The following is a 13779-nucleotide window of genomic DNA, read 5'->3' as shown; positions in this document are numbered from 1 at the left end:
GGGCAAATGAAGGTCAAGATAGCTTGGGATACAGTAAGAGGAAGTCGTTCCATTTTGGAAGTAAACTGTATAAAAAGTTCTACGCTATTTATAAAGCTTAAAAACTCTGTTAATGACTTATTATCATACCTCCACACCAAGAATATGTCATCTATGTACCTTATCCACATGTCAGGTTGCATACTGCACCATTTACAGATTTTGTTTCAAATGCATTCATATACAAGTCACATCATGAAGGTGGGAATACTATTATTAACCTTTCATTTTGTTTATAAAAAACATTATTATTTTGAAAAATATTAATTATTTACACACACCTTTGTTAGATTAATTATATCTATAGTTTCAACTGCTTAAGTTTTATTTTCAAAACACTTAATTGTATCTTTGAGTAAAACTTTTATAAATAATAATGCTACATCAAATGACACTAATAACTCTTCCTTATTCAACTTTACGATTCTGGTTGTTTCTACAAATTGTAAAGTATTTTTAACTGAATATTTATTTTCATTTCTCAAACAAGAATACTTCTAAACTGTGTACTTGATGATGTACCTATATTGCATACCATTGATCTAAAACTTTTCTTCATTTTAATTATATTTTCAGAGTTATCATTTAACATTTTATCCAAATTAATTTATATATCTATTATTAATTCTTCCTTCTTTAAGCTTGAAAGTTTACAAGCAAATTATAAAGCTTTATTCAGTACTTCAAGCCAATTATTATTATTATGGGCTACATCTGACTTATTTATTATCCTGGGATTCCTATCATACTTTTTATAACTTGGAGATAAATTATACAATTTAATGTAATCAATTTTCATCTTTCTTTTTATTTCTTGATTTCTTGAATTTTTGACATAATTTACACTCATATTTATCTGTATTCTACAGGTTCTATATTGTTTCTTTGCTGCTTATAAACATAGTAGGTACATCTCCTTTCCCTGTTTGTCAAGGACACTTCTTTTCTGTTGAATCATAATGTTTAATACCTATTGTTCATGTTTTGTCCTTTGATGTTACATTTTTATTGTAAAATTTTGGAATAACCTTCTTCCTTTTATTTCTCACCAAAAAACATGTACAAAAAACACTAAAACATTATGTTGGCTCAGCCAAAGGGTTAGAGCCAATGATATCCACAAACATTTAGAAAAAAACAGTTTCAAAAATATCATGAATTATTAAATAGAGGTGAAGGTATAACAGATATCTGTGTAAGAATGTGAAAAGGCCTCTTTTGAGATTTATACAGAAATGTAAACTTGCATGCAGGTTGCATGATCTAGTTAAGAAAAATAAATATGAAACTTATGTCTTGCAATTTCACTTCTGATGATAACACGGTAAAAGTTAAAAATGTAGAGTCCACATTTTAGTAATGTTTTTAACTGTTTATCAGTTTTAATGCTGTATGTTATTTATTTATTATTTTATAAACTTTCACAGGCAAGTACACATATGCAACACAGACATTTTTTGATAACTGCATGCAAAACAAACACTTTCATTTAATTAAAAATATCTCACCATAAATTTCTTTGTTTTTTCATGTGGAAATATCCACTTGACCAACTGCATGGTAAATGTCAAAACATGTAGAATCAACATTACAGAAATGTTTCTAATTGTGTAGTACTTTTAATTTTGTGTACTATTTGTTGATTCTTTTCACAAGTGCAACAAAAACAATATTAAAGTTGATAAATTTTGAGATAATACACTCTTAAATTTCAATTTGGTAACTTCAATGTTTTTTTATTTTACACTTAGAAAATGTTCTTTGATCTCTCAACATTTTCAAGGAAAATGAAAAAAAAGAAAGAAAAAGTACATGTATGACTTCATTGCTTCTACCCAACAACAAAATTAATAGAGAACATCTAAAATATTTTATTAATTAAAATAAGTGCTAAATTAGCAACAAAGGAAGAAAATATTTCTTTCCTACTTATTTTAACTGTGTACTTTATTTTTAAATATTTTGATACTTGAAATAAATAACTTACATGATAGTTTGTGTCTGCATGACATAAAGATCAATTTTTTTATCTACCAAAAAAATAAGATTTTCATTTAGCAACACTGGTTGTAAACCATAAGAAAAAAACTATAAAATGCTAGATGTGGTACAACTGCTATTTTCAAAGAAAAATATATCCACTCAACAAACCTCTACCCCTCCCCTCTTTATTATTATTTTTTTTAATGGGAACAGCTATAATGTCTTACTTACCTGATTAAACCAACGAGATAAATGTAAATATTTTTCTTTTTCTTGGAATGTCAAACGCACCTGAGAATGTTAAAACACATATCTCATCAGGTAAGCTATTCTAGATTCAGAGTTGTGTGTGAACAAAATTTTTAACTTAAAACTTAAGTTCCTAACTAACAAAGCTGCACAAATAATTATGTAGAAAATATTAAGATATTTTTCATACTTTTTTAAAATACTCTGTAGGTTGATGATGAGGTTTTTAAAACTGTTGGGTGTTTCTCTTGACATAATTGTAATAGTATATATTTGTTGAAAAGTAAAAATAAATCATAGGATTTCTGTATAACCCTTGAAAACTAACTGCAGCATCATAAGAATGCAAATGATTCACAACATGAATTAATTGTTACAGTGTGGAAGCAAAATGTGTTTTAAATATGTACCTACCACTCACATCACATATTTATCTTATTTGTAGCCCAAAGTGCCCTGGCTCTTAGTAACATTAAACATGTTCTTATAAATTACATAAGTGAAACTACTTTTAATTTAAATGTTAGCTGGAGGACACATGGTATTAATAATCACTTTCATAAAAGCAGACCAAGAAGACATGATGATGTCAAGATCTAGTAAATTAAACTAAGATCTATGTCAGTGCATTAGTTATAAATACAAGTAAGCAGTCAGTTTGCTCATTTAAGAGTTCAATGAAATGTTCATTTAAGTAGTGAAAGAGAATTTGGAGAAAGTATTAAATGATAATTATATTCAGGGTTTCTAGTCTATAAAGTTACTCAGCTGATTAGTAAAGAAATTCTGTTGGAGGTGCAATTATTGTTTATGAACATAGACCAACAACTGTTTATGAGTGAATGTAGCCTGTAGTAAATGTTAAGGAAGAAATAAGTTAATTTGTTATTGTGGCACGAATTGGACTTTGCCTTATTTTGTGTGCCGAATAATCCATAATAACTGATACAATGACAGAACTTGTTACAATATATTTCAGTAACAGTTTTGAAGTCCTTTATAGTCAATCTGTATCAGAATGGTGTCATCTTTTGCTCCAACAAGTAGCTAACTATGGTTTTCCCACTAACATTGCCCATGAATCCTAACAATATGTTGTGGCCTAAGCCACAAAAAACAATTGGTAAAATTTGACTTTTTTTAATATATATGTATATATGTATTTTTACTATTTTGAATGCAAAGTGATTTCCACATTTAGATTAAAAATACTTTTCTTTGTCTAAAATACCATTTCTCAAAAGTTGACTTGTATAACCTCCTAAACCTCTTGAGAAAACTTCAAATTTTTAATAAAATTTTGTATTTTACCTATTATTTTCTCCAACCTAACTCTATTACAAGGTTGGTCAATTTGACTGACCTTGTAACTGCCAAAAAACGAAATTTAAATCAGTCTAAATTACCCTTTTCTTCTCTTTCTAGAATGATTTCATATTGCAACATCCAGCTGCATTTGCTCATCCTAAATTGCTTTAAAATTGTAACAATATATTATTTGTTTATACTTACATTTTATTGTTTTATTGCCCTTTGAACTGTATCAAACTATTATCCATGCCAGAATAAGATGTAAATCACTAGGCAAACGTGTAGCTCACAATACACTATTGAAATATATTGCACACAAGCTACTTGCAAACTGCATACCTTGTGGAAAGTCTTTATCATACTGTCACTCATTTTACCTAATCTAACCTTAGTTAACCTAGAAAGTTTCTTACTTTTATAATAATAAATAATGTGCTTACCTGAGCCTTTTTTTTTGCTGTTGACTGTCAATGATACTTAACCCTTCTTTTCTATTCTAGTGGTAGTACTCCACTAAATATTTTTTTTATGTAATTAAATAATGCACCAAAAAACATAGAATAATAACATTCAAAAAAGGTTTTTCTCTCATAACTATCACAATTTTTATGACTTTCTATTTATGTAATATAAACCATTACAAATTCATCTACACTAGCTGATTCATTTCCAGTGGAAATGAAGCTGGTACTGGAAGCAAAATCACAATTCTCTGTAAAGAAAACAATGTAATATAATATGTAATTTGATAGATGAACATCTTATTTTTTTATTGGGTATCAGTATTAAATGTCAGAGAAAACTACTGACAATTTCTGAACAAAAGGATGTGATAGGTGAGTGTGGCAAGAGAAGTTTGATTTTCTATTTGATGGTTTTGTATAAATAAGATTAAAATCTATGAAAATGATGCTTTGTCTGAGTAATAATGATATTAATATGAGTAACTTTTACCACTTGAAGGGGTAGTAAATAAATTAGAGAAAAGGAGATACCTAAAGAGAAAATGTCACAATTCTCACATTAGGGAAACTCAGGATTTTTTTACAATATTGCCTCATACAATTAATAATTTGAAACTAATATACTATTGAGACATGAATTATGGCCATGTTTCTGTGCTATACTTATTGTCACTAAAAACCTTATGGCATGCAGAAAAAGGCATTCATAGATTGAGGGTTAATGTAATTTACATAAATAGTTCTTTAAATTGGGTTTATGCTATTATATGAACACAACTACATGGAATCAGTCAGTCTTATGGTGATAAACAAAATGCACACAACTACATTTAAACACTCAAGAAATTGGGATTCTTTATGTACATCTTCAATTTTAAAAAAGGATATGAATAAAGAGGGCAATAAAATTATCATGGGTATAAACTTTGTCATTATTTTGTATAAAGGAATATCTAGTGCAAAGTGAACCAACAATTAATTATTTTGAAAAAGCAAAATGCTGAAACACACTGACATGGAAAATGAAGAGTTATGGGAAAACAATGTGATATTTAAAGAACAATCAAGATTAAAAATAAATCACATTAAAGACATGGTCCACAAAATTACTAGAGATGTACAGAGAGATGAAAGCAGTAAGACTGAAGAAATACATAAATATATCAACAAAATACTAACAATAATTTTGTGAAGTATAGAAAGATGTAACAGGAAGATCATGAAGGTAGAAAAGAACACAATAAAACACTTGGAAAATGAACTGGTAAATGCAAAGACTAAGCCAGTAGTGCCTCTTTCTGCATCTACTCAAGAATTTCAAACTAAGACACCATTCACTATGACACAGAAAAAAACTAGTTGGTATACACCTGTTACTTCTATTGTTTATGCTACCTGTTACTAAAGAAATTTTCTGTCACCACCAAATCCAATTCCAGAATTTTTTTGGATGCTTAATACCATCATCAAATAAAAAAAGTAATGAACTAAAATGAAACAGAACATTCCAGTCCCAAATAAAAATCATTCCTTGTCCCAATCAAACCTTACAAACTGTAACCACTTAACACCTGTTTAAGAACAAATAATTAACACTAAATATTAGTAACCTATTGGCTACATTGTTAAGCTTAATATTAGAATTAAATATTGTATTGTAATATTAAATATTATATTGTTTTATCATTTCCTTATCATCTCACTAAAGCAATCAACCCTTTGCCTGCAGCTGCTTTAAATGTGCATGAAAATTATTTAGCATTAAGCTGTGAAAAGCAATTTATTTGCATTCAATTGACAAGGCAATTTCTACCCTATATGGCAAATCAACAGTCAATGAGTTAAGTTTAACACCATATATGTTCAAAAGTACAACTACTTTACATATGTTTGTTACAAATCTTTTTGAGAAATATTTTAACAAAAGATATTAATATAAATACACATTTTATTTAATAAACACTAAAAACTCAAATATATAAGAAAACTATGAAAAAACATTTGAAGCTTCAATAAAAACTCAAATAACATACATTATTATGATGCAAGAAAAAACATTCACTAAAATCAAAATATGAGGTATTATATGACTATAAAATAATATTGTTAATCATATTATTCTTATTAATGAAAAAGATACATACAAAGATTCTGTGAAGACAATAGTAGAGAATAATGTCAGCAAGAGTCCACCTATTACCTACAAAATACATCTTCTTTTGAAGAACTGAGTCCAGATCCTATAAATAAATAGTACAAGTATTTTATAAATATTAAATGAAATCCAAGTAATGGTAATGCATGACAAACATTTCACAAGAATAAAGACGATATAGAATGCATATACATTTATTAAAAACAAGTTATTTAGTGTTTACAAATTCTCAGCACCAACTTAAAAGTTGAAAATATACAGCCTATTTCATAGCTATACATATATGTGTGTGTATACACAAACACACAAAGCTTGCCATTATAGGATACATATTTTCAGTAAATTCTTTAATAATTACACTTATGAAATTGAAAACAAAAAAATATTCATATATACACAGAGTAGTCATTTTTTTTCACATACACCATTTCTCAGTTGATATTTCAAAAGTGGCCACTGACAAATGACTCTCCCATTCTCTGACTCTTTTCAATGTGTTGCATACAGCTGCTACTGAAACTTGATGTCTTGTCATAATTTTTTACTAAAAGTATCCTTCAGAAGCTGCAACTCTGATTTCTATACATACAGTATTTTAGCCCTGAATCCACACTACCACTACTAATACTGGGCATTGCCTGTACTTTTATAGATTTAAACTGGTGAGGCACTTTCTGATTGGTTTTTATACAATCATGCATAGAAATGTAGGTTTTTTCATACTTTTCAACAAACAAAGCACTATTTGAAAACTAGTCTGTGAATATTCAAGAATATGAACTAGAACTAGCCATCCAATTCTTAAACCCACCTATTCATTCATATGTTGAAACCACAGGTCACAGTGTTTTGTTTAACAATTTTCCTATCATTGCTACAAGATTTTCAGACCATGAAATTTACATTAAAGAAAGTTTGCTCACATCATAAGACCACTTTACTCTTAAGAACTTTAACCATTTGAATCTCTACTGTTTGTTAAAAATAGATATGGTTCTCGCTTGCAACTTGTAGATCACGATATATGTGTAACATATAGTCTATTTTCCTTCCATTTACCACTTTACTGAATATACAAGTAAATTTGTGATTAATGATATTACAATATTAGTTAACAAGAATCATAGTAACATTATTTTTAGATTTTGCTGAAGGTCAAATAAGTGTATTCCAAAACATTCAAACCTTCTATAAATAAATAAAAAGCGGAATAATATGAAAGTATGTGGATGTTTAACTTACCACATATGACTTAAAATATTTATTCACTTGAAAACCAATAACTTCTATAATAAAACATTAAAAATACATGAATGGAAAACCTTTGTAAGTTATTACATATTAACACAAGTAAGAAAATTCCAAACAATTTTTCTTCCTCACCTCTAACACTTTTACTATATCACTCTTTTGGTGAAGTTCATTAATATACACTGTTCTGTATTCCAGCCACTGATTAATCAAGGAGGACTCTTCAATATTTTTACCTAAATGATAAGCAAAAAAGCAGTGATAAAGTATTTTTGGAAAAAAAATAAACATACAGCCTTTTATTACTTAGAAATAATCTGCAACTATATTTATATTTAAGAGTGATATAATATGACATAAATAAAATATGAACAAACAAAAAACAATAACCATATTTGCCTGAATATAACACACATTTTTTGCCTCCAAATACCTCCTGAAATTCTGATTGCACCTAAGTCCACATACATTCAGTTTAGTCAGGTATTTTACTGCAAGCTACAACTGAAAAATCATTAAAATATCATTAAAGGTTTAAAATGTGTTGCATATCCAATGCAATGGATGGGATGGATGTATTATCACATATAAACTTTCAATAAATTTTGTACAAGTGACAAAAATTCACTAAAAGATTTCAAAAAGTATTTAATACATTTTAAGTTACTTACTGTATTTAGAAACTATTCAATACATTTTGCACAACTGATGTGCAAGAAAATTTTTCTTCAATTTAACCTTTCAAAATTGGATGAGCATTATATCCAGGCAAATACAGTAAATGAAAGAATTATTCATATGACATGGTGAAAAACTAGAGTAATAAACCAATCCTTGATCATATAAAGTGCATGGTATTCTAAGTCCACATGATAGACTGTGTCATGCATTCTGTGATGAACAACATACCAGATATTATTAAATCTTTACATGATTTTTTTTCCATATTATTATCACTCAATTATAGTTGCAAGGGCTTTGTAACTTTTTTTTACTGAGCTACTGAGTGATTCTTCTGAAAAGACATTTCATGACAATTACCCACTTGATCTAGCTGAGTGGCAACAGATCTACAGAAAATACAGCATACTCTGTAATAAACATTTTTCAGTGTATCTGAATTTGTGTATTACCTATCTGTAGGCACTGAGGGAGTTGTATTTCATCACTGTGTATGTGTAATGATATATACTGTAGCAAAAGCAAAAACATTACTGTTGATAACAAAAAATCCATTGTTGGATATTTGTAATGGCATTGAAAGAAAAACAAGTTTCACTGCATGTAGAAAGCATCATTTTCATAGACTGCAGTTACTGAGAAATAGCTTCATAAAATAGCCAGAGACTGTTATGAAGTAATTTTAGTAGAAAATGGAAGAAGTCTGTTGTAAGTTATTATTTTATGTGACATGCAATGGGGTTATATATATACGAGGTCTGTTCAAAAAATATGCAGTCTGATGTCATAAAACAAAATGTACTTTATTTAGAAGTTACAGGTCTGGGACCCCTTCAAAGTACTCTCCTCCCCAATGCACACACTTATCCCAACGGTGTTTCCACTTGTTGAAACAGTCCTGGTATGCTTCTTTTGTAATGTCCTCCAGCTCCTTCGTTGCATTTGCCTTAATCTCGGGAATCGTCTCAAATCTTCTTCCTTTCAAGGGTCTTTTGAGTTTGGGAAACAAGAAAAAATCACAAGGAGCAAGGTCAGGTGAGTAGGGTGGTGGGGAAGAACAGTGATCGAGTGTTTGGCCAAAAACTCACGAGTTCTGAGGGCTGAATTTCGCAGCAATGCGGTGCATCTTCAATTTTTCGGTCAAAATCTTGTAACAAGATCCAACTGATATCCCACACTCTTCAGCAAGCTCCTTGACAGTCAGATGTCAATTTGCCCGCACCAGGGTGTTGATTTTGTCGACGTGTGGGTCGTCAGTTGACGTGGAAGGACGTCCAGGACACTCATCATCTTCAATGGACTGTCGACCATCCTTAAAACGTTCATGCCACTTGAAACATGCCGTACGCTTCATAGCAACATTACCGTAAGCCGTATTGAGCATAGCAAAAGTTTCAGTCGCAGATTTTCCAAGTTTAACACAAAATTTCACAGCAAGTCGTTGTTCCTTCAGGTCATTCATTCTGAAATCCACCAAATGAAAAAATCGCACTTCACTTAAAACCGCGTAGCTAATACACAAATGAAGATATCTTCTTTTTGGGAAATGGCGTCGTAATCAGCTGATCTGTGCGAACCTAGCGACACCAAGCGGATTCCCCTGGAACCAACTGGAGCTGCGCAATTCAAACAGTCCGCGTATTTTTTTGAACAGCCCTCATATAGCCATAAACATGTATAAAAAAATTCATGTGTTGTTACACAGATGGGAACATTACATGAAGTCATTATACAAAAACAACAATTATTAACTCCCTTGCTATAGGCACAGTCAATTTGACCAAGTTTGTGGCCCCAAATTGACCTTTAGAGTTTCTATTTTATGACTTCTAATGTTTTATGTATCTTCACAAAATTTTGCAGTTATCTAAATATTAAGTATTTTGTAAACAAAATGTGTAAAATTTATTTAGGAGGTTGAAGAAAAATATTTTTCTTCATCCAAAAAACTGTTAGATTTCAGTTTCATCATCTCTAAAACCTCCTAAATAAATTTTACACATTTATTTGTTCAATAAGGGGTTATAATTTTACAATATTAAAAATGTATCTCTGATAAGTACCTACCTCCTTTCACAATATTAGCTATTCTCATTCAGTAGTGCCCTCTTTGTGCAAACCTTGGAATTAGTATATTCCAACCTGTATCTCAGGTAAATCATCATGCATCATCTATTAACTAATAGTAACACAGTATGCTCTACACTCCTCTACTGAACCTTTACTACAAAGTTTGGCAGAAGGTGTAAGCACCAGAGAAGTGAGGAGGAAGGAAAGGAAGTGTACGGCTTGATATTGCCAGAGACTGAATCAAATATATGAAGTCTCAGATAAGGTAAAAGATATGACATTAAGATATATGGAGTGTAAAAAGACCCATGTCAAAACTGAAGCTCTACCTAGAAGGTCCCAACAACAAAAAAACCTTATATTTAAGGCTAGAGTGGAGGATGATTTATGGCCTAATGTGGAAAACATGATGAGTATCAGCAAAAATTCCTTAGGATATCCTCTGAGAGCCATTGTAAGGAAGATAGATGCCAGATGAAAAGAAACCAAACAACTGCTGATCAAAAAACGTATAGTTTACCTGATGGTAGGTAATGAAGGGCAAACTGCCCCAAAGTCCTCAGGGTGAGGGTGGGGGGCAACAAGCTAATCTTCTTGCAGAAGTATGAGATTAATAGAACTACAATAACCCAAATATCAGGTAAAATAACACATGTAATAATGGAAAACAAGGGGAAAAAAAACAATGAAAGAAACTTGAGACAGAAAAACCAAAAAGACTGAATTATATCGAAGAAGGTCGAAATGTTGTTTGCTCCTCTACATAAAATATTTTCTCAACCCAAACGAGCCGTTTTACATATATAAAGATGAACAAAGTCCTCATCAGTTTCAGTAGGACCCATGGCAAAGTCTTGAAAGAAAGGGTGAACCCTGTTACAACTGATATTCTGACCACATGACAGCAGAGAATTCCATTACTGGTTACCTGCACCTGAAGCTCATAGAAAATGCTAGTCACTGTTATAACCCCTAAAGTAGAAAGGTGAACTTCAGGATTCTTTCTAGGCAATCATTTGTGCAGAAAATTATATAATATAATACACCATTTGATAGATGGTGACATTTTCCTTATTTGAAAAATGCATTTCTGATAGATACCTTTTCACACAGATGGGTGTCTGCTTTATAGAGATTTTCAGGCCATTTGCCTTTAGGTAACTCTTATCTGAACTCATAAAGTTCCTTGTACTTCAACTACTGCATAATGATGTTATTATGAAAAAATGTCCAACAACAAGAAGGCAATACAGTCTCCCTAAACACTAGCTCCCTCTATGCCTTTGCCATGTGATCTTCATTCTATGATGAGGCAAGGAATATTAAGTTGCACCAGAAATGGGAAGGAAGGGTGGAAAGTGTGTGAGAGGTATCTGTTGGAAATGGATTTTTAGGAAAAGTAAAAATGGTAAATTCCAAAGAGATACTTAATTCACACAGGAAGATAGAATCCCAAATTGATAAGGTGGAGGGGCCAATGCAAAAAACACCTAGATTGTCTCCCTTCAGAAAGTGCCAGAGGGTATCACATAGGATTCAGTCAGGCCTTAATGTTACTCAGATTAAAATGGGAATCTTGACATTTCAACTGTATTGAAATAGCCAATTTTACCTATGTGGAGAAGAACTGGGTGTAAAACCCTTCTGTATGTGACCACACCATCCTTCTTTATTCAAAACAGGTCTACTGACCTTCATCAATCCTGCTATGGGATGAGTGGGCAGATCTTTGTTAGTAAACATAGGTTCTAGTGAATAAGGGCATTCCGCATCTCAAAACCAAGGAATATGGGTCTCGGCAGTTAATGAAAAGAATATTTTGGACAAAGACAGGAGCAGAAGTTGACTTGTCAACTCAATAATTCATTAAGGTCAAAAGACTTCATATGGTGTGAGAAAGGCTCTAGAAAAGTATAGAAAGCACTTTCTACACCTCACTTCATTAGTGTATTATAGTACAGCAGTGTATGTCTGTGATGGAGTCAGGGATGGCAACTTTCAAGCCTCCAGATAAGAAATGTTGTTAACCATTTTTAAATGCTGTACCTCTTTCTCCTACACCTCCTCAGGGCAACATCAATAGTAAGAGGAGTGGGACACACTATAATTACCCACAGTGAAAGTTCAATTTGTCACAACGAGAACATGTTACAGAACCACAACAAAATGCCTTCTAATGATCTTACAACTGAAACTGAAAACATCTGAAAGGGTTGTGAATATATGGCTGTATCTTACAGTTCAGGTAACCTACCTTGACATAGGGAGGTGGATGTGGCAATGAAAATGTCAATATATAAGAACACTGGTGAGCATCATAATTCCTTCTTTACGGAGTGGAGATACATCACACTGCAGAAACTCCTTTGTTAGATTAACCAGCAAGGATCTCCGACTCAAGAATGTTTTCTTTCAAATCTATCTCAACAATCACTACTCAGGATAAATTCAGAGTAGCATGGGGATTAACATCAACAGGTATATCCCCAATGGCTTTTGAATTCAGGAGGATTTCACTGTGAGTTGGTGTAAATATTTCCAACAGGATGTTCACAGAACATAGGCTCTTGACTGACTTTGGATAGGCATGAAGCCCCTCAAATCTTTTCTGAATAAAAAGGGAGACATTTGTTCTAAAGGTTTGTCTCACAAAGAATGCTTTATGAGAAAATGAGGTAAGAGGTGGAGGTTTCCTCACCACTTACAGGAATTAAGCTTGAGAGGCACTTTTTTATGACTGTGTCTCAAATATAAAAGGTGAAAAGAATCCCACAATATACATGACTGATGAATGGGACCATGGGTGTTGAGTGGCCACAGCACGACAGACCAAGATGGTAGTTCGATCTCATCAGCACTGGCTGAAATGTTACATCAGATCTGTGGTATGTGGAGAGTCACCTATCTTGTTATCTTGAAACAAGAATTGGTAGAGAATAGACACTTCTATATCAAAATTTGTCTCCACTCGTACACATTTCCAACACCAGATCTGCTGGGAAATGAAATCAAGCAGATTGTAGGAAAGAAGAAAGCCCCAACAGGATAACAATTCTCATCCAAAACCTGATTGCAATGGGTATGGTATTTTCAGCTCACAGTAGAAGGAGGATGTCTTCTTATACACATATAGGAGGAGATGTGCTGGATTCAGTTACAAGCAACACCAGACCTGCCAAGAACCAACATCCTCCAGATGGTAGAAAGAGGGACCACAAACCTGGGGTGCATCTCTAGTCAAACACCTGATGGCAGTGGTTATTTGTCATCTGTTCCATGGCAGGAGGAGAGATACTGGCCACATACATATGATAACTTACTTAACTAGACCAATTCCAACCAATATAGGACCCACTGAGAATGAACATCCATAAAATGGAAGAGAGGAGGAGCACCTTAGCAAAAGGAGTAAACTCTAACAATATACATTTATATATATAATTTGTTCTGATTAAAAACAAACCCAAACAAAAATCACAAATGTTGCACTAATCAAAGGGATCCTTAAGGTACAGGCTATTATGTGGGATATCCTAGATTTTGGAGGTGACTGTGGAAGTAGGACCCACATTGCAG

At 31.9% G+C, this 13779-nt stretch overlaps 1 protein-coding gene across 1 annotated transcript in view; it reads right to left on the bottom strand.

Moving 5' to 3' along the window:
- Nucleotides 1–13779, bottom strand: part of AIMP3 (aaRS-interacting multifunctional protein 3) — a 34729-nt gene that overhangs the window by 3849 nt on the left and 17101 nt on the right. The window contains exons 3-5 of the mRNA XM_076473752.1: nt 7585–7688; nt 6191–6286; nt 2254–2313 (exon numbers count right to left, since the gene is read on the bottom strand). Coding sequence (XP_076329867.1) covers nt 2254–2313; nt 6191–6286; nt 7585–7688 — 260 coding nt within the window. The remainder of the gene's footprint in view (nt 1–2253; nt 2314–6190; nt 6287–7584; nt 7689–13779) is intronic.

Source organism: Tachypleus tridentatus, chromosome 12, assembly GCF_004210375.1.
Source record: "Tachypleus tridentatus isolate NWPU-2018 chromosome 12, ASM421037v1, whole genome shotgun sequence".
NCBI classification, from domain to species: domain Eukaryota; kingdom Metazoa; phylum Arthropoda; class Merostomata; order Xiphosura; family Limulidae; genus Tachypleus; species Tachypleus tridentatus.
Note: the sequence above shows the minus strand (reverse complement) of the source record. Positions and strands in the feature narration are given on the sequence as shown.